This window comes from Ctenopharyngodon idella, chromosome 10, assembly GCF_019924925.1.
Source record: "Ctenopharyngodon idella isolate HZGC_01 chromosome 10, HZGC01, whole genome shotgun sequence".
In the NCBI taxonomy this organism is placed as follows: Eukaryota; Metazoa; Chordata; class Actinopteri; order Cypriniformes; family Xenocyprididae; genus Ctenopharyngodon; species Ctenopharyngodon idella.
In genome coordinates this window covers 32,489,558-32,515,324 of record NC_067229.1, presented here as the reverse complement: position 1 = coordinate 32,515,324, position 25,767 = coordinate 32,489,558, and the positions used below count along the sequence as shown (strand labels likewise).

The window sequence follows — 25,767 nt, the reverse complement described above, 5'->3', positions numbered from 1 at the left end:
TTTATTTTGGCCAATCTCTGTTCCGAACTTGCACACAAACTGCATTGCAATCATTTCCTAAAATGTCATTTGTGTGGAAACATTACAAAGTCTGTACATTAACGGGACATGCTTAAATCGGACGCAAAGAGGAGAGCACAGACGTGCCAGCAGAGAAAATACTGTGCCTGGCAGAGCAAGCTCACACTGTTTGCAAATCTCATGAATATTGGACAGAAAAAAAAAAAAATATATATATATATATATATAGAATTGGGAATGGCAGTTTACATGAATGCATCTCTGAAGGGAACTGACTGTTTTGATGGCACTTTCTTTTCCTCTTACCTCCGGATAACGCTCATTAAAGTAGTGTTTATAAGCGCAGCGCTGCTGTGTGTACAGCCGTAACCAAGGAAACGCTATATTGCTGCTGTGTCCTAACCAGAGGCGAGGCGATGCTGCGACACGCGATAAAAGTTATTTTTCCATGTTAATCTGAGTTTTTAACTAACTAACACACAACGCCAAAACGTGACGATTCCATTTTAGAAACAGTTTCTATTTTTCTGCGAAACGTGGCTGGAACAACACCACCAAGTATGATAATGATAATCTCAGGTGCTGTTTATGTGCTTTATTTAATGTTAAAAGCATCTAACGTGAGTTTGAATATCATTTTGTGTGTCTTTTATAGCTGTACTGAAACCAACAATGGATAATTCACCTCAGATCTGCAAAATACATAAAAGGAAAGAATGTTTAAACTGTCAACTCATTGTGAACAGACAAGTGTATTCTATGACAAAGACTGTTTCAGTAACTCAGTATGTATTTTTAATAATGTAAAAATGGTTTAATATTCATGAATTTGATTATGTACTCATCTATTTCCTTGCTAGTGGTGCCGTGCACTTGTGCGAGAGCCCGCCCACCCACTGTTCTGACTGGCTGTGGTCTTTGATTGATTTTGTTGCATCTCGTAGTAATGTCACACGTGGTGTGGACAGACAAATTGCTTGTCGCCGAAATCTTATTTCATCGCGTCTGGTTAGGATAAGGTGTAAGCGCCATCTACTGCCAGAGAGTGAATTTGCATTTTCATTCATTCAGTCTGTCTTTTTGTTTTGTGCGGCTATGTTTTATGTAGCATGATTTCACAAAGCTAAAGTTATACCATTATGTTTTTGCTTTGAACCTAGAAATGATACAATGTAATTTCATTTTTTTTTTATTTTTTTTTTATTTATTTTTTTTTTAAACTGCTCATTCTACATATAGCATCTTTGTTTGGATCATGATTAAAATGTAGTGGTTGCCTCTTATTTCAAACGGCTAGAGATTTTTTAAGGCCAGTTTAGCCTGTAATAGAGCAAATAAACAAATACATTTCAGCAACCGGTATCGGAAATGGTCCATTTGCTCGGCCATGAGAAATCATGATTGTGAATCCCTAGTGTTGATGTCCCCCCACCACCACCAAAAAAATGCAACCCAACTTGAATTGCTAACCTTTCAAGCTTTCAACTGACTGCTGATCCATGTTTAAATACACAGCACAACAACTGCTGCACTGTCTGCCGTTCTCAGCAGGGGAAAGTGAGAAAAGAGTTGCGTGGAAATGTCTAGCAACTAATCAAAGCTTTTAAAGGCACTTAACCTCATCTTTCCTCCGCCTCCGTCGTATTGTTCCAAGCATGGCTCGGCTGATGAGTGCGGAGTAGAAAAGTGCCGCTGCAATCCTTGATTCCCCACGCTCCGTGCTTTAGCTGTGGGAGGACTCATCAAGACACGGCCTTGGCGAGAACCTCAACTCCCACTCAGCACTTCAATCATGCTGGAGTTCATTCTCACAGAAATTATAGTCCTTTTAAACACAAGCTTTAGTCATTTTACCTTCCAAACACAATATTTTCTGGACGAAACAACAGGCGAGCAATCCATCAACAAGTTTTTTAAATTTTTCTTTTTACACTCGAGTCGACTGAATTCATCCTTTATCGGACCCAGAACATCTCAAGGTGGTATCAGAATACTGGCACAACAACGCTCAACACTGATTGGTTATTGGGTAGCAGTGGTTTCAAGGTGCTAACATTTAACAATAGAGTGCAAGGTTCCAGGTTCTGGAATAAAAAAAAAAAAACTAAAAACTGTTTATTTGTTCATTGCTGATCTGGAAGAAATACAGTATAACTTATAAACCTTTACAGACAAACCTACTTTGAGTTCTGAGGTTGTTAATCAATGGTATACGCTTTTGTTGAAGCCATCCGTTTGCATTATTTCAACTTACTTTTAAAATAATCAAGTTTAAAAGCTGGATTTGTGGTAAGAAACTTCATTACCCATGATCCTCTGCAGAAATTTTGTGTGTGTATATTTTGCAATTAACAAAACATTGTTTCTATAGATTTAATCAACATCATTTTATATTTTGTCCATTTTTAAATTTTATAATTTCATTCGCAATGCTTCATGGGATTGTAGTTCTTTCGCCTCACTAAAGTTCTTTTTTTTGTCTGATTTTTGAATACTTTTTCACCTTGTAGCTGGTTGATTGGTTCATGCCTTGTTACGCTTTAACAAAGACTTTTTAAAAATCCCTATAGGAAAAATGAATGGAAAAAAAATACTTCCGGAATCAACGCCACTGAAAAAGTGGGCGGGCACTAATGCACTCTATCAACAACTGCATCATTCCACAGACAATGTTCCCTCTCCACTGTCTTGTTTTGTTGAATAATTCTCAAGTTTAAACCTTCTGCAATATGGATGTCTGGCCACCGTGGCCTACAAATAAAACATTTTTCAGACAGCCTGCAATTAAGCATACGTGTAGCATAAAATCCAGGTGTTGGAGTGCTTAAACTGAAAGGAGGCATTCAGTGAAACCTGGAACCAATTTGGAGCTGAAATGCTCCTGTTTCTGCAAAACGGGGATCACAGATTCTAGACAGAAAGAGGCTTCGGCTCTTTTTAATGAGGAGGGGTTTTTTTTGTCTGTAGCAATTTAGATCGCTGAATGGTCTGACTTGGGAAGGGAGATGCAAGTCATTACAGATCCAGAACTAGACTACTAAAGAGCCCAGTGCTATCAGCTCATTACAGAGGCCGTCTAATTGAGCCCGATCAGCCAAAACACATCGAGCTGACAGCAGCACATAGGAGACTGAGAGTAAAGAACACACTATATATGTCAGCGGACACACTAGTTTTAATCAAAAACAAGTCCAAGTTCCCCGGGTGCTACTATACCCATGAAGCCACGGACCTAATGATCCAATTAGTGTATTACTCTACTGTGTCTCACTCCTTTGACATAAGAAACTCCCATGAGCCCTTGATAGGGAGCTGACGCTTAAATGCATCACCACATAACCAGGGGTCAATCCTTTCTTGAGTTAAAAGAGTATTTGTATGAGGTTAATTGGGATCACACAGATAACTTCAATTAGTTTAGTTTTATCTCAGTCAAGAGAGCAAGGTAAAGTGACACAGTTTTTGAGCCCAGTTTTCTGAACTCAACTGTCTCAAGATCGCTGATGTTGCCTAAAACCCAGAGAAGGATGGAAGCAAGAGGATGAAAGCAAATGTACTACAGTAATGAGAATTAATGTTAAAAGAGTCAGTGTTGTGCATGTAATGCATGTAAACCTCTACGGTCTATCTGAAACAGCAAGTGCCTTTTAAGCCCACCAAAATCGGTTAACATTAAAAAGTTAGATTAATCTCTCATTTTAAGATTTATATGTCTATTAAGTTTTATTTATTACATATAAAGTAAAACAAAAAAAAAGTTGAAGATTTATATTTATGTATATCAACTGTAACTGGAAAGACCACCAAAATCAGCCACCTAAATCTATAGACACATACATGATACAAACATACTGTTTTATTACTGAGATATAATAATATAAATTATATACATGTATATATAAATAAATGTAATACTGATATAAGGGTATTACCGTATCATATATTAGTATGAGATATATAGTGACATACGATATACAAGTAATAACACCTGCAATGCGAACTAAAATGTTTTTTTTTTCCCCTACTTGAAACGGCTTTGGCAGTTTCAGTTGCATGAATCACATGGACTTTGCATATTCAGACCACTTTGAGTACCATACATACCCACTAATATCTTTATAATGGTCTAATTCACTAATAAGAGCTTTCCTTCTGCGTAATGTTTGCACACTACAGCTTAAAACTTCATTGATCTCATCTAATTCATGTCAGCTCATCCCATACAGCCTGAGCCAACCTGTCAAATTAGCCATCAACATGTGTGTCATTGGACTTTCTAAGTTATCCAAAAGTCAATCAACACAACATATGTCTTCACTTGCTTATATTTATATTACACATAAACTGAATGTCACCCATCAGCTACCAGACCGTGTTAGCTAACACAAAACCAGCAAAATTGAATAAAAAAAAAGACTGAATAAAAACGTACGGTTTCACATAGAAAATGTACCTTTTACGAGCCGTTCGGTGGTGGATTGTTTATTCTGCTCCTTCCCCGACATCCTTGAGTGTTTCTCGGTGGAATAATTGTAATTCCTCCTCGTAGCTGAACCCAGCTAGTCGCGTTAGCCCGCTAGCTCGGCTAAGCTACTGACGTTTCAGTTCGCGAGGAAAGTCCTGACCGCTCCGCTATAAAAGCGGGGAAACGGAGTCAGGGCGTTCGTCCGGATCGGCTTGTTGATATGTACGCTCAAGCGGTGGGGGAAAGGGGAAGGGGGAGCCCACTGTAGCGGCAGAGTTTTATTTTCTGCCGTGTCTGTCCTTCGGGTTTGCTCACACAGGCGACCCAGCTGCTGTCAATTTCTCTGAGGGAGTAGCGATGTCCGATTCGTGAGCGAATCGTTCAGTTGAGTCGGATCTTTTCAGGGAATCGTTTGAACCTGTTCATAAATCCTGTCTAAACGGCTCGTTGACGAAGAGGATTGAATCGGTTCTTGAGTCAACAATTCACTGACTCATTGAACTGAGAACCGTCTCTTTTAGACATGTCTGATTCACAATAAACCGAGAACTGATGAGTTCTCTGATGGGTTGATTTAATCAAGTTAAGAATAACATAACTATTCCTAATAAAATGTACTGGAAAAATTGTATGACTTAAATTTATTTTATCAACTTTTCTTGTATTAATTTAGACAAGTAAACACCCTTTTATTAAAACTCGTAATAAAAAATCGTAGTAATTCTTAATATGTGCACATACAAATGGCTTAATTTCAAGGTTAGACAAAACATAAATGCCACGCGGGTGACGCAACACGTCATGACGTAAAAGAACCGCTAAATTGGTTGCTGAGTCGGTTCTTTAAAATGAACTCTTCAAAAGAATCGATTCTAGAAAATGGCTCAGACTTCATATCTATGAGGGAAAGGAGGCGGGGGGAGTCTGAGCGGCGCGCGACAATAAAAAGGCTGTGCGCGAGATGTTGCCAGTTTTTGTCAAGCGACCGCAGTGGCCTGTAAATAATAAATATGTAATCTGGTTTGTTTTTATTGTAACGCTCAAATTCTGCGCCTCACTGTTTTGGCTTTCTTCTTTCTTGTTTGATCCACTGAGTCGTCCTGACTCCCTTCTTGCGGATTAAACTCTAATCCACCGTGCAAACGGATTTCCTACAACATGGCGGCTTGTGCTCAGCACACATATGCTATTTGTGGGTAGTGTAGTTTTTAAACATACATCTAGCGATACCTATATGAAGTCAGTTATATGCGTCGCTATGAAATTGGATATTACGATGCTCTTGATGACTTGAATATTGTTATATCCAAGTACAATTATAGAGAAACACAATGAGAACGAGGTTAGAATTATGAATTGGAGATAATTCATAAACAGTAATCCAGCATTGTCACCCAGTGGACAAATAGAGAAAAGTCTGATTGTTTCATTGTTCAATAGTTTATAAACCTGACTTGAACGATAGATATGTATGTATTTATGTATGTATAGCCTACTAATTTTTACCAACTGCTCTCAGTGATATATAGCCTATAGCTAGATATGTAGGCCTATGCATCTATGTAGCCTATGTATAGCCATACTGATTTTTTACCAACTGCTCTCAACTGCAACTAATATAGCCTAACATAGCTACAGCAGATTTATAAGGCTTCAGACTTAGGCTTTATTTTGAATGACCATGAATGATTTTGTTGTTTTAACATAATAAAGACGTAGATGTTTGATGTAGGCCTATGGGAATATTGGGAAGTTTTTGAAGCCAAGATTCATCCCCAGAGGGCGACCTTCTACCTTCTACTACACAGAGAGCTATTATGTTTTACATGAACATTAAATATGAGCAAGACGTTTTTGCTTTAATACAAAAGCGACTTGCATCTGAATAAACCGTCTCAAATATGTTATCATGCTGGAACATAAATTATGGTTATTAAACATTTTTAATAGGCCTATTATACACACTGCAGACCCTGTAAAAAAGATGTGAGTGTTTTGGAATTAGATCGATGAATTAAAACTGACAGAACTGCTTCGGAATTAGGCATATATAGTTTTATTTAGCCTATCTGACTTATTTTTATTATTAGGCTATTAGTAGTAGTAGTAGTAGTATGGTAAAATTTAGCCTATAATAATAGTCTAATAGCTTTAATAACAGGCCTAGATAGATATGATATTTAATATATTAATATAGAAAACAGAATCCTTGACGTTGCTATGCAACAAAAATAATCCATAGCTACGCATTTATATCGAAGCTGTATATTGTGGAATAAATCAGGACGGGAACACTGTATTGACCAATCAGAAGCCAGAAGTGGAAATGTTTCTTTTTAAGTAAACATATAAAGTTATTCAATAACTATATTCTTTTATCAAAACGTTTTGTTTAAGTGGCGTTGGTCGAAAGCATATTTTAATTTCAAAACTAGCTAATATTTTTATGGACAGAGTGTTTTGCGCTAGCGTCTGTCAGGGTTCACTGGCAGGTTCACTATTCTTCACAGAGCGGCTCTCAAAACTACTAATAGCTCGTATTTTGTTTCTCCCCCTCAGCAGAACAAGGCTGAGAGAGTTCTCCGTGTGTTTCTCGTCACTCTCCTCGGGTGTATTTGATTGTTTGGACCACTGAAGCCGGACTCGAAAAAGTCGTAGGCACCATGACGTTCACTGTCCACTTCAGGCGCGCGGAAGGTTTATTCACTGTCAAAATATCGATACAGTGATGTTCACGACACATGGGGCTGAACTGGTTTTGGGTTCCAGAGAGACCGAAATCGCCTTTCTCAATGGGACAACTGAGTTTTCCCCCACTGTAATAACCACAGCGGAGCCCAAAAGTAATGAGTCGTGTGGGGAGCAGCAGACTCTGGACTTGGACTTGACTAAGACAGTGATCATTGGGGTGATGCTGAGCACCATCACTGCGGTCACTGTGATGGGCAATACTCTGGTTGTGATTGCGGTGTGCGTCGTGAAGAAACTCAGACAACCGTCAAACTATCTGCTAGTATCTCTGGCTATCGCTGATCTGTCTGTGGCAGTAGCCGTAATGCCCTTTGTCATAGTGACTGACCTGACAGGGGGCGTCTGGCTGTTTGGGGAGGTTTTCTGCAATATCTTTATTGGGATGGATGTCATGTGCTGCACAGCTTCAATAATGACATTGTGTGTGATCAGTGTGGACAGGTAAGTTCGTATGAAGAGTTGAAGATTCTTTAAAGGTTTTAGTTATTTTAAAGAAATTTGAATTCAGTTCAGACAAATAGCCTTTGTTGGTGACACTTCTAACAAACGTTAGTAGATTTTACAGATCATTAATGAGCATTTAAAAATTGTTGTATACTGTATATGTTTGGCTGTGGTTTTCAAATAATCATTCAAAAATATAAAATATTAATAATTCAAATAATATTCAAATATTTTTCAAACAAATGTATATAAAGTATATATATATATATACCCTAGATATTCAGTAAATTGTATCTATTATGTTCTTGTTATGTTATGGTTTTCAAATAATATGCAACAAAATAATATGCAATCTATATATAGTATAGAATCTATAATAAATTGTATTATGTATATCCTTGGCTGTAGCCAAAATGTTATGGTTTTTAAAAAACATACAACAAAAATATATAAATATATATGTATAAAATATTATAGATATTCAATAAATCAATTGAAAAAGACCCTTTATAAATAAAACTTATTATTATAACTTAATGAAAAAAAAAATACAAATATAAATAACCCATACTGTAAGAAATATTCACTAAAAAATGTGACGACATGCTCCAATATTAATATGAAAACCTGCAGCAATCTGTCATTCCTTAAAAAAAAAAAAAAAATCAAATGAATTAATAAAAAAAAATGTCTTAATAAAAAATAACTTTAAGTTAAAATCTGAACTTGGGTTTTATGAGCTATTGCAAAATATGATAATTATGATTTTTTTTATTTCAAGGATAAAATCCACAATGTCCTGATTTTAGAGAGTTTTAAGAGTTCATCAAATGTAAAGTATGGAAGTGATTGTATTTTTGACTATTTTTAAACCTTATCCCCGGTCTCCTTTATAATTGAAAGTGCATCATCTATACCGATCTGATAGTTAAGCATTGCATAATGTTTATCAATGATTTTTTAATGAAAATTGAAAAGCATGTGGAGTATCCATTTATTCATTTTCATTAAAAAAAATCCTCAACCACAAGAGTAACCCTAAATAAATAAAATGGGCATTAAAAAATGCTTCCATGTCATTTGAGGCTGGATGAACTAGACTTTGAAGCTGCGTCCTGGTGTTTATGCAATTTTGATGGTGCTCTTTGATAAAGTTCTGAGCTGGAACCCCAGGAGGTGAGTACTGCATGCTGGAACACCCTGCTTGGCCTTGGTAATTCGATTAAATAATTAGGTCCTTTCACAAGTCTCAGTGATAAGCGCTGGCCTGATAACATGTATCTGCTGCCTTAAAACTGAATGTTTCTGGCATTCGTGGAACAGTGCAATGTGTAAATTTAGATGCATGGAAGTAGAATAACCTCAGCCTTATAGTGTCTCTGTCATATTTGCTTATTTTAGTGTATATATACACACACACATCGATGAGGCATAACATTATGAGCACCTTCCTAATATTGTGTTGGTCCCCCTTTTGCTGCCCTGACCCATCGAGGCATGGACTCCACTAGACCCCTGAAGGTGTGCTGTGGATCCATTAAGTCCTGTAAGTTGCGAGGTGGGGCCTCCATGGATCAGACTTGTTTGTTTAACACATCCCACAGATGCTCAATCTGGGGAATTTGGAGTCCAAGTCAACACCTCAAACTCGTTGTTGTGCTCCTCAAACCATTCCTGAACCATGTTTGCTTTGTGGCAGGGCGCATTATCCTGCTGAAAGAGGCCACAGCCACCAGGGAATACCGTTTCCATGAAAGGGAGTACATGGTCTGCAACAACACTTAGGTAGGTGGTATGTGACCAAAGTAACATCCACATGGATGGCAGGACCCAAGGTTTCCCAGCAGAACATTGCCCAAAGCATCACACTGCCTCTGCTGGCTTGCCTTCTTGGCATCCTGGTGTCATGTGTTCCCCAGGTAAGCGACACACACGTACCCGGCCATTCACGTGATGTAAAAGAAAACGTGATTCATCAGACCAGGCCACCTTCTTCCATTGCTCCATGGTCCAGTCTGACGCTCATGTGCCCACTGTTGGCGCTTTTGGCGGTGGACAGGGGTCAGCATGGGCACCCTGACTGGTCTGAGGCTATGCAGCCCCATACACAACAAACCGAGATGCACTGTGTATTCTGATACCTTTCAATCGGAACCAGCATTAACTTCTTGATTACAGTAGCTCGTCTGTTGGATTGGACCACATGGGCCAGCCTTCGCTCCCCATGTGCATCAATGAGCCTTGGCCGCTCATGACCCTGTTGCTAGTTCACCACTGTTCCTTCCTTGGACCACTTTTGATAGATACTGACCACTGCAGACCGGGAACACCCCACAAGAGCTGCAGTTTTGGAGATGCTCTGACCCAGTCGTCTAGCCATCACAATTTGGCCCTTGTCAGACTTGCTCAAATCCTTAAGCTTGCCCATTTTTCCTGACATATGGAAAAATGGGTCATATGTGTCAATAGATTAGCGAAAGAATATTTCAAAGAGGTCATATCAAGCGGTATTGGACATTTTATAGTTCTTTCTTTTTTCAAATTATTGATCTATTTATCATTACACACTCTATTGAGCAGCTGATGATTTTAATTTTTTTTTAAATTTTAATATTTATTTATTTTTATTTGTTGGATATTAGCTGTTTTTCTTAAGCACTCTTCCTAATTGTTATTATTTAAACAGAATTATCCAATGACCTTTCCTCGTTTGGTGGTGGGCTGAGAATTCTGCCTATTTTTACAACAATCCTTTCAATCACTTTATTTTTTTTCATGAGTGACTGGCCCGGTCCCAAATGGCACCCTAAACCCTCACGGTCTTCCTCTGAGTCCGCACTTTCATGACGTAATGCCGCTTTGACTGCCGGTAAAGTCCTCTGTGTAGCTCGCAGACTTGCGGGCTCAGCAGAAGTGCAAAGGGGGCGCTCGTGAGCACACTTCTGAAACCTAAAATGATGAATGGGACACCCTACGGTCTCGTGGACTTGCACACGCGGCAGCCATTGTAAGTCCACAAGACAGAAAGTGCATAGAAGTGTGCCATTTGGGATTCAGCCTTTGACTGCCGGGTAGAAGTCCTCTGTGTAGCTCGCAGACTTGCGGGCTCAACATAAGTGCACATCAAGGGGGTATAGCGGCTGCAAAAGGGGCGCTCGTGAGCACACTTCTGAAAGCTAAAATGACGAATGGGACACCCTACGGTCTCGTGGACTTAACGGACATGCGCGCGCAGTGGCCATTGTAAGTCCACAAGATCGAAAGTGTACATGAAGTGTGCTATTTGGGAAAGGGCCTGAGATTGCAAGACTGCAAAACAGTTTGACTCACAGCCCTAAGGATGGGACTACTTCACTAACCTTTAAAATTATACCGTGAATAGTAAATTTTTCAAGTGTTTGAGATAAATAATTCAAGGATTATAGATGGCTGTGGAAATATTCTCTTTTAAAGAGATTTTGCAGCTTTGTGAAAGGTTTTCTTTACAACTGGAAGTCAGCAATTAAAGGGATAGTTTACCCAAAAATAAAAAATACTGTCATCATTTACTCACCCTCACGTTTGTTCTTTTGAACACAGTTGATGGGCCCCACTGACTTCCATAGTATGGAAAAAAAAAAATACTATTAAAGTCAATGGGGCCAATCAACTGTTTGGTTACCGACATTCTTCTATATAGGCCTATCTTCTTTTGTGTTCAGCAGAAGAAAGATTCATATAGGTTTGGAACAGCTTAAGGGTGAGTAAATGATGACAGAATTTTCATTTTTGGGTGAACTATCCCTTTAAGACTTCATTTAGAAGACGAACGCTAAAATTAAAATACCAAACAACCAACCAAGGTTAGTAAATTTGAACAGATCCTCTTAATAAAACTATTCACAAAAGGGGTTTGAAGTTCAGATGATACTGAAAGTACAGTTCTGTCCCCTCAGAATATTTATTTCTACCTTTGTTTTCGACTACTGCTGTTCTCTCAAATTAATTAGCTCTGATACATTTGACAGTTCAAGAGTGCCTTTCATTACACATAACTGAACGCTGAGGTGCAAATTCAGTAATATTGTTATAACAATTCTGCCATATTAAGACCTTCAACTTTGCTTTGATCTGTTTTTTCGCTTTTGTCTGCCCATCATGCATCAGATTCAGACAATCAGCTGCTACAACATAATAACTGGGTTCCAAAACCTACTGAGCTGCTTCGTTGCATAGGCAGCTGCCTTCTAAGTGAACATCCTAATTGTCATGAAATCTTATTTGGAATGCTACAAATGGTGCTCCACTCAGAAGACTTGCATTTGATTTCAATTGCAAATGACTTATGATTGCAATTTAGATTGTGATTTATAATTAATGTTAGCAGGTTGCTAAGCTAACAGCGCAAAACTCAATTAAGCATAAAAAAAACCACTATTGCTAATGTTAACTAAAACTAAATAACTATTTACTATTTATAAAACTATTTAAATAATTTTCGTTAACTGAAATAAAGCTGAACAAATAAAACACTGGAACTGCCTTTTTTGTGACGGACACATTTGATTCTTCTTATTTGTCCCCTTTTTGGAACTTGTGTTAGTTTTGGAACAGACAACTTGTCGCCTTTGGAACAGACAAACCGGTATTTCAATCGGTTTTGCAACAGCAAATGTTGTTTGTTGCAGCAGCGGATGCTATGCTATGATTACATCACTGCCCAATGACTGAAGTACTCACACACTTAAAGGATTAGTTCACTTTCATATAAAATTTTCCTGATAATTTACTCACCCCCATGTCATCCAAGATGTCCATGTCTTTCTTTCTTCAGTCGAAAAGAAATTAAGGTTTTTGATGAAAACATTCCAGGATTATTCTCCTTATAATGGACTTCAATGGCCTCCAAACGGTTGAAGGTCAAAATTATAGTTTCAGTGCAGCGTCAAAGGGCTTTAAACGATACCAGACGAGGAATAAGGGTCTTACCTAGCGAAACGATCGGCCATTTTCGAAAAAAATGTAAATGTATATGCTTTATATAAACAAATGATCGCCTTCCAAATGCTTCCGCCAAAACCGTACTTTCATATTCTTCAAAAAGCTTACGCTGTATGTCCTACACCTTCATTATTCAACTTACAGAACGAACGCAGCGGCAGTTACATTTTTTCTGTAAGTAGAATAGGGAAGGTGTAAGACATACAGCGTAAGCTTTTTGAAGAATACGAAAGTACGGTTTTGGCAGAAGCACTTGGAAGGCGATCATTTGTTTATATAAAGCATATACATTTACAATTTTTTTCGAAAATGACCAATCGTTTCACTAGATAAGACCCTTATTCCTCGTCTGGTATTGTTTAAAGCCCTTTGAAGCTGCACTGAAACTATAATTTCTTTTCGACTGAAGAAAGAAAGACATGAACATCTTGGATGACATGGGGGTGAGTAAATTATCAGGAAAATTTTATATTAAAATGAACTAATCCTTTATGTGCTTGCTGATGATACTCAGAATGAAACGCATTCATTCATCTGTCTGTCCGAGTGAAAGCTTGTTAATCTTCTGTTTAGCATTAGCTGCTTTTGTCTGGTGTACTGTCTCTAATGACCGAATAATGGCATTCAACTTTGGTTCAAACATTTTGTAACTACCAATGTCTGTCCTTGCAGTCCCTTGTAATCCTTTTGCTTTCCATTGCTTATATGGTTCTCAAAACAGTTCTGACTCATTAAGGGTCACAGTAACTTCCTCTCATTTGTTTGACCTGCCACTGTTAGCATCAGCCGCCTAATCTTGAGTAGTGCCCCAGACTACATTGTTCATCTCACAACCCACATATGAACCGGGTACTGTTTTTAATCCAGTTATTATTTCCTGTTTTCTGAGAGGCTTCTGCAAGTGCTGTGTTTCATCCAGTATGACAGGAGACACAAAGAGCAAACTGGAGTGTAGACAGTACTCAACATCAAAAGATGCCTACTTTGCTGATTTAAGCTCTTTGATAGCACAGTGTATGATGACATGAAGAGGCTTTTAGATATCTTCATATCATGAGTGGTGCTTGCTAATACAAACATCACTAATACTATTGCTCATATGTAGGGTTATTTGAACAAACCTTTTTTTTTTAAAGTAAATAAATGAATGAATAAATAAATGATTTATTTTTTTACCTTTAAAAAAAAAGTAGCTTTTTTATTTTTGTAACCTCCAAATTATAAGGTTAAATAGTCTATATCTTAAAGGGTTAGTTCACCCAAAAATGAAAATAATGTAATTTATTACTCACCCTCATGCCGTTCCATACCCGTAGGACCTTCGATCATCTTCGGAAGGCAAATTAAGCTATTTTTGTTGAAATCCGATGGCTCAGTGAGGTCTGCATAGCCAGCAATGACATTTCCTCTCTCAAGATCCATTAATGTACTAAAAACCTATTTAAATAAGTTCATGTGAGTACAGTGGTTCAATATTAATATTATAAAGCGACGAGAATGTTTTTGGTGCACCAAAAAAAAAAAATAACGACTTATATAGTGATGGCCGACTTCAAAACACTGCTTCATGAAGCTTCGGAGCATTATGAATCTTTTGTGTCAAATCAGCGGTTCGGAGCACCAAAGTCACGTGATTTCAGCAGTTCGGCAGTTTGACGCGCGATCCGAATCATGATTCGACACAAAAGATTCATAATGCTCCGAGTCGTTATTTTGTTTTTTGGTACACCAAAAATATTCTCGTCGCTTTATAATATTAATATTGAACCACTGTACTCACATGAACTGATTTAAATATGTTTTTAGTACATTAATGGATCTTGAGAGAGGAAATGTCATTGCTGGCTATGCAGGCCTCACTGAGCCATCAGATTTCAACAAAAATATCTTCATTTGTGTTCCGAAGATGAACAAAGGTCTTACGGGTGTGGAACGGCATGAGGGTGAGTAATAAATGATGTTATTTTCATTTTTGGGTGAACTAACCCTTTAAACTAATTATGTTTTAATTGTCCGTATAAAAAAATTAAATAAGCTAAAGAGGGCACTTTAGCATCTAATATGAAATGTCTTCATGGTTTAGTGATTTATTTGGAGTTTCTGTGTAGGTGAATGTAAGGTTTTAACTACCTTTAAGTGTCCGGTCCAATAAGTGTGTCTCTAAGCCCTTCCTTGATCAGAGGGATTCTCATGCGTGAAATGAAAGCTTTTATTTTTAGAGGTGGGTAGGGGGATTGAGACTTTCTGCTTTGGTAAAGAGAAGCCAATGTACCGTATTATACATTCAAAATTTAGACCTTTAGTTGCACTGAAGTCTCTTGAAATGCTCACTGCAGTGAAACAGATTTTGATGAAATCAGATTTTGATGAATGAATGCAGTGATTTGTGGGAAATCTCTAGAGAATGTTTTTTTTTCTTCATTTCACGGATTTAAACTCATATCATCAAAGCTCACAATAACCCTCAAGCCACAACTTTATAGGTGCGTTTCAGTCTCGACAATAATGATGTAGACAATGAGATCAATTAGAGCATCTGTAACAGAGGCTATATTCCTTTTTTCATGTCCTAAGGTACCTATAAACACTATTACTTGGTGACTTAACAGGACAGAGCAAAGAGAGATGCAGCAAGAATTATTGCTAATGCAAACATTACATATTCATAATTATGGGAGTTCTTTTTGAAAGCTTTTGAAGCTGTCAAGAGTGAATACTCTAATGCTGTCTGAAACTTTTTGACAAAGCCATCACGTTGAACATCTTGATGCAAGTTCAACGCACACATAGAAATGAAGCTTTTTCCCCTGACACTGAGTGCATTCAGAAAAAATTAACAACTGATTGTGAATCCAATCAAATAATGTTCTTATATATATATGAATCCAAATGGAGTGTCTGAAAAACTGAGTAGGTACTACATTTGATGAGGAACGTAAGTCGCGTGACTTGCGCTGTCAGTCGATTTACTATTCAGAATTTCGGCAGTAGTAGGTCATCAGGTACTTTACGCCTAATGTTTTATATATAGTGTGTTTTTGGATTTACTACACATTTCACATACTGTTTTTCACCTCTATGGTAGGGGCGTAGGCATAAGTTTTTCCTTGATCAAATATCTTTAGGGTGAAAAAATATCTACTTTTGTGGACTGAGTTGCTTGATTAGTTGGATAGTCTGACATGCCAGAGATTTAGCTCTGAACATGATGTGTTTTCCACTCAGTTTGTTTGCGAAATTCAGGACAGTAGGAATTTCTTGGGTCTGGTGCTTTTGAGGTATTTTTAGCCATATCTGGCATAATACAGGGTAGGTGCGAGATCTTTTGGTTCAGTCGTTTTGAGGAATGCAGTTCTCTGCTAAAACGTCAAACATGTCAATTAAAGTTACCTCATTAAACACGTTATCCTCTGTTTCTGCAGATACCTCGGAATCACTCGCCCTTTGACCTACCCAGCGAGACAGAATGGACAGCTGATGGCCAAGATGATCGTCGGTGTCTGGTTGGTGTCGGCATCCATCACTCTACCACCATTTTGCGGATGGGCTCAGAACGTCAACACTGCGGGAGTGTGTCTGATCAGCCAGGATGTGGGCTACACCCTTTACTCCACCGCTGTGGCCTTCTACATCCCAATGGTGGTCATGCTTTTCATGTATTACAAGATTTTCAAAGCTGCCCGCAAAAGTGGGGCCAAACACCACTTTGCTGCACTTCCCCCAATTCCGTTGGCCTGTCCCGAACCAGCGTTGGCCACCGTAGAGGGGCTCTGCATGCAAGGGATTAAGAACCCTGCAGCTACCGAGGAGTTTTCCACCCTCTCCTGCCTGTTGAACCGCGAACGCCGGAGCGCCTCGATTTTCAGGCGTGAGCAGAAGGCGGCCACTACTCTTGGGGTGATCATGGGAGTTTTTTTGTTCTGCTGGTTGCCGTTTTTCCTCTTCACCACAGCACGGCCGTTCATTTGCGGGCTGCTCTGCAATTGCGCCCCCGTCTGGCTGGAACGGGTACTGCTGTGGTTGGGCTACACCAACTCGCTCATGAACCCTTTCATCTACGCCTACTTCAACCGAGACCTGCGTTCAACTTATAAAGACCTGTTACGCTGCCGTTATCGAAACATCAACCGGCGACTCTCGGCTATGGGAGTGCATGAGGCTCTAAAACTCTAACTGCCCACAATCTGTTTATATATTGGGATGGTGCAAAATATATCCTCTTGACCCCTCTAAAGATCAAGAAACACAGTTTGGATGGAATTCACTGGGAATCACAATAAGTCAGATTCATCAAAACATTTCCTAACTTTACCTAAACTTTGCCTAAACATGCCTTTACCCACATTTTTTAAAAACTCCAAAACATACCTATACATACAACTCACTGCAGTTTCCAGCTGAAATGAACACTAGTAGATTGGTAGCTCACCTGGTACATCATTACACTTGTGAAGTGGAGTGCTTGAGTATGAGTCTCATGAAACACATGTAAAAGAAAAAGACTTGTAGAAGCAAGCTAAAATGGCGTGGTTGCTTCAGCAAATGTGTTCTTATGTGTCACATTTGCTTTTTGTTAGCACTATCAGTTGTGTTTAGGAAGGGTGTTGCTAGACCCTTATTACTGAGCATGAGCCCCAGTGAAATACCGCTGTGCCCCTGTAACACATTACTGATAAATCCTCATCTTTCAATAGAGATTACAATAAAACAACCTGATTATCATAAGAAGTGCTGGATGAGGCAGATATTTACCTACAATCCGTGCTTAATTTGAGCCGGTGTCCTGACATTTCGTCTTGACAGAACACCAGATTCTGTTCTGGAAAATGTCAGATTTTGGATTTTTGCATTCCAGCATTTGTTTTAAATGATCTGGCATTAATAAGTGCATTACATGGTGACAGTGCGTGTGTGTAAAAGACAGAGCAAGACAGAGCGATTTATGCAGATGCATTTGGAAGTTGTGTTATGGCCCTCAGCATATATATTTTTGGCCAATCTGCTTTCTTAAGTACAAAATTACTCTCATTGGTTGGTGCTTACTACTAATTGTTTTGTGCACAGTAAAGCATAAAGTTTGGAGAGAGTGTATATTCCTGACAAATTATTCTAATAAAATAAGTTAAAATCGCCAAAATGTCAAAAAGACAGTTAAGCTTGTTTTCATCTTCCATGAGTAAAGCTGATTGTGTTTCTGATGAAAAGAGATCCTGAAGATGGAACTGCTAATACTAATCAGGACACGAGCAATGGGTGTTAGATGTAGTCAGAATCAGAAATCAATGTAATGGAATAGGCAACAACATCAAAGTTGAGAGAGAATATCCCTGATCAACTAAATAATATTTGGTCTCAACGTATCTATATACATGTAGTTAGGGCTAAGCAGAAACCTATGAATAATGCTCTAATAGTTGTGCCATCACTGTTTAGTGACGTCATTATATGTTCTGGGAAAACTGAAGTTGTATGGTCGGTGTTGGTCACAGTGACTTTTAATTGCAATTATTCGGCAATTATTCATTTACAAATTAAGCACTGCCTACAGTCCATTTTAGGAAACTTGGAAATCTCTTCTATCGTTTGTCAGCGATTTCAGCTTGTGAACAATTCTACTGCAGGAAAAGACAATTTATATATATCCATAACAGTATCAAAAAAGAGTATCAAAACGGTGAAACTTTTTGATAGGAGGCCTTTGCCCAGTAATAATGAAAGAATAGAAACACCCTGGGTTTAGGATAGGGTTTAGTATAGGTCCAGTCGTACATTATTTTCAAACTCGATAGAGCATTAATGTTTTAGTGCCACTTACCTGACATTTCATTTCTGAGCTGCCGTGATATTTACAACAACCAAATAAATAAAACACTGCCAGATTCACAATCTGTTTCAGAAAAAATTGAACGTTCTTTTAGCACAACTCACTGGACTTTTCATCGCTTTGAAAGTGTCGTGAAACATGCAAGAAGCAACGTAAAGAAGCAATGTAATATCACTTTGCAGAAATGTCGCCACAGGCACGTTTTTCCAGTGAGCTCGGGTTGAAAGTTTCATGAACCCACATCCAACAAGCCCTTTCTTGTAAATGTACTTTTCACTGTTCATTCTGTACATTTCCTGTTTTTATGCTACATTGCAACTTTGTCAAATCACACTTCTCTGATAATACCTGCAACACTCTTCATGTGGAGGAAGCATGATGCTTGCGTTGAGCGGTGTGCTGAAGCCTGATCCAAGTCATGTGAAAGACCTTAGAGGGTTAGTTCATCCAAAAATGAAAATTCTGTCATTAATTACTCACCCTCATGTCGCACTACACCCGTAAGACCTTCGTTCATCTTCGGAACACAAATTAAGATATTTTTGATAAAATCCCTGAGCTATCTGGTCTCTGATAGACTGCAATACAATGACCACTTTCATAGTCCAGAAAGGTAGTAAAGACATCACTAAAATAGTCCATGTGACTACAGTGGTTCAACCTTAACGTTATGAAGAGAATTTCATTTTTGGGTGAACAAACCCTTTAATGCACAGCTCCCTATCTGCTGTGCTTCTGTAGAGCCTTGAATTTTACATGCAATTAATTTCTATGATAAATGACAAAACATAATATGATCTTTTCTTAAAAAATGAATTCAGATAAATTCATACACAATAATTCGAACAAATAAATAGGTAAAAAAATAAAAACAAATTGATGAGGGTACTAATTTAAGATTTTCAGCAATTGCTACATCAGAAGTTTAATGCATAGCTTCAGGTACTGTGTAAATCTGCATGGAAGTCTATTGCTTTATTAACCCTTTAAAAGTGTTGTGGCATTTATTTATTTGAAAATTGAATGTGTAGATATTAGGCCTGTAGCACATTGCCTTATTGTCCTTTGTTTTAGAATTGCACTTTTACAATATACAAATGTGTTGTCTGATGTAATGTAATCTGAATGGCGAAAGACATTAATTCACAAAGAGTTTCAAGAAATTTATATGGAAAGATTGTACATATATTGTGACCAGATGTGCTAAATATTCAATTTATAATTTGAACTTCTTAGTCAACACCACATGTCAGAGAGCTTGTATCAGTATTCTGCTTGTACATGCTGTGCACTCAGTGTTTGTTTTGTAAGATGGTGTACAAACCTAGCTATCTCAATACTCATGTTTTCTTAATAAATATTACCCTAATGAATATTCAATTGCACATGTATCTCATTAGCATGCACTAGAAGTCCAAGTGTCTTCTATGCTTGTTTACCATGTGGTATAGGTCTTGAATATGATTAGTGCTAATGTGTTTACTTCAAGTCAGCATTTTATATGAAAATGGCTGAAATGCAGAATAAATATACTGACTAATAGCAGGTTTTGCACAGACAAGCACCACTAAGCAACCACTTAGAAAACCACTGAGAACATCCTGGCAACCACCTAGCAACATCCTAGCAACAACATAGCAAAGTGCCAAAAACACTCATGTGCGAACAATACACTTTTTGTGTTTTTTGTTCTGCTTTTCAGCAGAAAAATAAATCCTTCTTTACCTTGATGGTGAATGTGAGTTCGCAGTATTGAATGTTATGCCATGTACAGTGAAACAAATGACTCTTATGAGCCAGTTATTTTTAAGGAATCAATAACATTCAACATGACCAAAGTAGCAAGATTGATTCCAGAAAAAAAAAGACTCTTTCGATCTGGTTCTATTTAGTGAATCAAACTGGCTGTGAACAGCGGCTGTGTTCAAAAGCTTGAAAATGCTGCCTTTGAAGGATGCATTCCAAGGTAGGAAGGCATCAAGATACATCTAAATCCAATGTTAGGTTCACTTCCTGTCTCCTGAGATACCTTTTTTCAAGGCAGCATAGATGTATCCTTCGCTGCCTTTGATATCCCACAATCCTGTACGTTCCATTCTGTGACAGTTGAGCTAAAAAATAAAGATGGTGTCGGAAAATTGTGGTTGGTAGTCAGTTTGTGTGTAAATGTATGTTTTTGACCAAAGTTTTCCACTTTTGATGTAATTTCTAGTGACAAATTAGTATTGTAGTAATTAAATATTCGCTTAGCTTTCACCAAAGCTCTCTCCTTTTTTTGCTGTAGATCATTAAACCGTTACACCTCATAGGGCAACGAGGTGAAAGGGACGTTTTCGGACACAGACAGTGTATCCCGATTCAAGAAACAAATGATTTTTATGATCCGGTTCTTTTTAATGAATCATAGCCCCATTCCAGAAACAAATTACTTGACTCTTATGATCCGTTTTTTTTTTTTTTTCAGTGAATCAAAAACTTAGCAACTTGTCTTCATTTCTTTGAGAAAAGTTGGACATACTAGATCAGTCCTAATAAGTGTAGTTCCTCTGCGAAACAATTTTGCAGAGTGTGCAGATGAAACATGACAGCTGCTTCACAGAGGCACTGAAGAACCACACACATCTACACCATGAGTGGAGGTGTGATGAAGCTGCAAGATGCATCATTTAGCACGAGGAAATAGTGCAAGTCTGCTGCTCAGAATCGTCACATAACTTTTTTGAGTGCTGCTCAAGGCCTTCTGCACATACTTTCACTTGTGTACAGAAATGTAAGTTCTGAATTAGATCTTCTCACTTGAGGGTTAGCCATCTGCCCTGGTTTCTCCATGCCACAACATTGCTAAATTGAAGTGACAGCTTCTGCCATCTTCATTTCCCCTTCTGGGCGATAAAGACACACTGAACTTTGCTTAAAGCTGGCATGAAATAGAATTTGCTATAGGCTTTTCTTCCCTATTTTGATGTATATCCAAGTGAAACAAACAAGAAAAAATGTAGGGCAGGACTTGATTTTGTCCACAGGGGAATTGAATGAAACGGTTGTGGTTTGCTATTGGTCAATCTCATGTGAGTGACAGGTTGTCATCAGAGAAGAGATGTCACTGCAAAAGGGAGGGAGTTATTAGGCTTGTTCGAGATGAACTACACTAGCCTGCCACCGGCTGGTGAGATCTGCCGGTTGCAGGGGGGGAGGAGTACAGAGACGGACATTTAGGCTGCGTTCAGCCCTGACAAAACGTTTTTTAAACGGAAACGGTGGTGCGTTGAACACCCCGTTCTGATGACGCAAGAGTTGCAACTATGGCAGCTGAGAAGGCCATTCTTTGTGTTCTTTTTGAAGAATTTTCGGAGCCTGATGAAGTCGGTATAAATACGTGTTTAAAACTGCAAAATACGCTCGATGTTACAGTCACTGCCCTTGCCGTCCAGAATAAAAGAGAACATCCCAATCGAGTGAAGGGATTTGTGGAAACTGTGGTTCCTAATTATTGTGGTCCAACATTTGCCTTTATGTTTATGAAAGTTTATGAAAGTATCACTCCACAATACAATAGCAAAATATATAAGTATAGTATTTTTATGTTACATTAATCAGTGTCTAGCACACCTTCCTAAGGAAAGGATATGGACCAGAAGACATTGCAATTACTAAATGATATTTAGACAGACTTAAAGAAGTTCCAGATCTGTACTTGTGCTCTTATTATTTAAGTTATTAAGTTATTTAAGTTCGTGCTTTCCGTTGTGTGCTGAACCAAGTCACGTGAACTATTGAAGTTCCCTAACACTTATGACGTAACAAAGCCTCATTTACTGAAATCACGTGACTTTGGAGCTCCGAACCACTGATTCGAAACAAAAGATGTAAAGCTTCGAAGCAGTGTTTTGAAATCGGCCATTTCTAGATATTGTTGAAAAGTTGTTATTTTGTTTTTTTGGCGCACAAAAAGTATTCTAGTTGCTTTATAATATTAAGGTTGAACCACTGTAGTCACATGAACTGTTTTAATATGTCTTTAGTAGCTTTCTGGGCATCTGAAATCGTGCTGGCAATGGAAGCCATCGGATCACTGAGCCATCGGATTTTATCAAAAATATCTTAATTTGTGTTCTGAAGATGAACAAAGGTCTTACGGGTGTAGAACGACATGAGGGTGAGTAATAAATGACATAATTTTCATTTTTGGGTGAACTAACCTTTAATATAGCATAGGAAGACAACATTAGTGGGGTTTTGGTGCGTTTCGCAAAATGCAAAATCAAGCTGACCGGTTGAAGATAAGATGTAAGGCTGCCTGTTTTTGCTTCATCATCAAGTTCTGCATTAAAAAAATAAAAATAAAAATGAGATGATGATGATAGATGATGATGATATTTCAAAGTGTTTCAACACTTAACAGGCCACATTTAGGGTACGTGAGCAGAATGCATTTCTGTGTAAAACAACACAAAGTCATGCTTACATATACTAGTAGCACAAATAATGAATTAAATTTACAATTTTGCATCTGCTTGACTAGGTTTGCAGTATGTACTGTGTTTTGAGTGACCTGGTCACAGTCAAATCAACATTACGTGCATTTACAGTAATTAAAATGGGATCAAAGTGGAAGGGGCGAAACTTAAAAGTGGTTCAGTTTGAATTTATGCTGCTTTATGGGGAATTAGGCTTTACTTCTGATATCTTTGCAATGACGTTCGTCTGCACCCATACATATAAAGTTTCATTTGCCTAATTGTCATTCATGTCTTAAAGCTTATGCTCGTTAACGTGCTGCAAAAGCATGAAATGAATGGAAAAATACATAGCAGATTACCGTGTTCGTATGGGCTACGTTAAAGATAAGCACAATGGAGCACTGGGTAAATCGGACTCACTACTGAACCAGGCTGTCTCGGAATCGGGTAGGCTATAGAGAGGTGCTGTTTTTTTCAGTGCACTTGACTTTCCTGCGGCTATCCTTTGTCTTGATCTGACTCATAGGTGGTCATGTGACCTGTCTACAGTCATTCTATTGTGGGAGTAAAACAGCCAGAAGCCCATTTAGACCACCAGAAAGTGAAAGGTATGGCAGCAAAGTCTAATGACCTGATGGGCCACCTGAGGGTTTGCCGTTTTAATCACACAATGGAGATCTGCAGCAGCGCTCCTGCAAATCCAATTCAGCTCGACATTATGGACAGGTTGTTTTATGAGGTGGGTGCTGCAGGAGAGGGAGGTGAGTCGTTACGGATAGTAAGTAGAAGTAAACTTCCAAAAGTATGGGAGAAGTTAGTTAGACAATTCTCAACATTTTGACATAAAACATCCTGATGATACACTTAATTTGTGTTTTGCTTTTGGCACCTATTCTGCTGAAGATTTTAATGCGAAAATACGCCTTTTTTTTTTTTTTTTTTTTTGCATTAATACTGTATAATGCCAATTTTGGCATTTTTTTTGTTTGTTTTTTTAAATGAACCCTACAGTACATATAAGTAGGCTATAAAAAACTATATTTATATTTACTATATTATATAAAAAACGATTTAACTATATTTAGCCTCAGTCAGATGTCCTGACAGAAGTATTGAACACTGCTGACACCTTGTGTTCAGTTATGTGAAAAACAGAGAAAACACAAAGGAAAACACTTTTCATAGCTGCCAGTGCCTGTTATTCTCTAAATAAGCAGGTAATTAGGTTTTGTGAAAGATAAATGGGTATACACTAAAGTGTCTTAATGTACTAAGTAGTTTATACTGCTTTGTGATTAATACTGTGGTGTCCTCATTTGTTGATTAAAATCAGTGAATACTTGGAACACTGACAGATCCTTTTTCTATCATTATAAAATAGTTCTAATTTAAACCATGCAAAGCATTAAAGGCTAGTTAATTGGTACACTTTAAGTTATCTTATCATATACATTGAGAAAACATGTAAATGTAAAATTAATAGGATTTAATAAGAGAAGTAGTAAAAAAGTATGATTTAAAAGAAACGATTAATTCAGCAAGGGAATTAAATTGATCAGAAGAGACAGTATAACATTTTAACATTGTTACAAAAAGATTTCTATTTCAAATAAATGCTACTTTTTTAACTTTCTGTTCATCAACGAATCTTGAAAAAATGTATCACAGTTTCCACAAAAATATGAATATGAAGCAGAACAGTTATTTAACAATATTACTGTTTTACTATATTTTTATCGAATAAATGTAGACTTGGTGAGCATAAGAGATTTTTCAAAAACATTCAAAAACTTATTTCTTAGCAAATTACAGATCCATTTCAAATCTTCCATTTATGTCTAAAATACTAGAAAAAGTTGTGTCTGCTCAGTTGTGCTCCTTCTTGCAAAAAAATTATATCTATGAAAAAATTCAGCCAGGATTCAGGCCTCATTATAGCACAGAAACTGCGCTCATTAAAATGACAAATTACTTATTTCTAGCTTCTGACCAAGGCTGTATCTCAGTACTAGTTTTACTTGATCTTAGTGCTGCGTTCGACACTATAGATCATAAAATACTCTTAGATCAACTACAATATTACACTGGTATTCAGAGACAGGCATTAAAGTGGTTTAGATTGTACCTATCAGGCCGATACTATTGTGTATAGTTAAACAGGGAAAGATCTAAGATAACATCAGTAAATTATGGAGTGCCACAAAGAATCTGTATTAGGCCCTCTGCTATTTTCAATATATATGCTGCCACTTGGTAATATTATAAGAAAACATGGAGTTAGTTTTCACTGTTATGCCGATGATACTCAGTTAAATAATTCATCACGACCAGATGAAATCTCTAAATTATCCAAATTGAAAGAGTGTGTTAAAGATATAAAACATTGGATGACTACTAATTATCTTCTATTAAATTCAGATAAGACTGAGGTATTACTTATTGGACCAAAAACCTGTACATAGAATCTCTTAGACTACAATCTGCATTTAGAAGGATGTACTGTTACTTCATCCTCTACACATCAAAATCCCCAGAGTTAAATCAACTCTGCGCAGAGTAAATACGGTCCCTCTCTAAATAGTGTTAAAGTAACACGGTAACAGAGTTAACGTTAATGAGATAATTAAGCGATTAATTAAGTGATGATTGAGCATTAGTGATGAACACCTGCTGTTAACAAGTAGAATCACTGAAGAAAAGAGAAACACAAACTACAACTGACTTTGACTCTGTTTCATTGTTACTTTAACACTATTTAGAGAAGGACCATATGCACTCTAAGCAGAGCTGATTTAACTCTGGGGATTTTGCTGTGTACAGTT

At 37.7% G+C, this 25,767-nt stretch overlaps 2 protein-coding genes across 3 annotated transcripts in view; one reads left to right on the top strand and one right to left on the bottom strand.

Moving 5' to 3' along the window:
- The window catches only part of ppp3ccb (protein phosphatase 3, catalytic subunit, gamma isozyme, b), a 36,523-nt gene extending 31,672 nt beyond the window's left edge, over nucleotides 1-4,851 (bottom strand). The window contains exon 1 of one of the 2 annotated variants that reach the window (XM_051908923.1): nucleotides 4,475-4,851. In XM_051908923.1, the coding sequence (XP_051764883.1) occupies nucleotides 4,475-4,526 (52 nt within the window). In that variant the 5' untranslated portion in view covers nucleotides 4,527-4,851. The remainder of the gene's footprint in view (nucleotides 1-4,474) is intronic. The other variant, XM_051908922.1, reaches the window with a different exon arrangement.
- A 1,926-nt stretch (nucleotides 4,852-6,777) lies between these two features.
- LOC127521912 (5-hydroxytryptamine receptor 7) lies at nucleotides 6,778-19,860 on the top strand. The gene is made up of 2 exons (XM_051911386.1): nucleotides 6,778-7,678; nucleotides 16,084-19,860. Exons 1-2 carry the CDS (start codon nucleotides 7,215-7,217, stop codon nucleotides 16,832-16,834), a joined length of 1,215 nt encoding a protein of 404 aa, XP_051767346.1. The 5' UTR covers nucleotides 6,778-7,214; the 3' UTR covers nucleotides 16,835-19,860.
- The last annotated feature ends 5,907 nt before the right edge of the window (nucleotides 19,861-25,767 follow it).

What these genes read in the sequence shown, in the direction of transcription:
- LOC127521912 (XM_051911386.1), top strand. Translation starts at nt 7,215, where the DNA reads ATGTTCACGACACATGGGGCTGAACTGGTTTTGGGTTCCAGAGAGACC. An exon ending in TGTGTGATCAGTGTGGACAG is followed by an intron (nt 7,679 to 16,083) that starts GTAAGTTCGTAT and finishes CTGTTTCTGCAG; the next exon opens with ATACCTCGGAATCACTCGCC.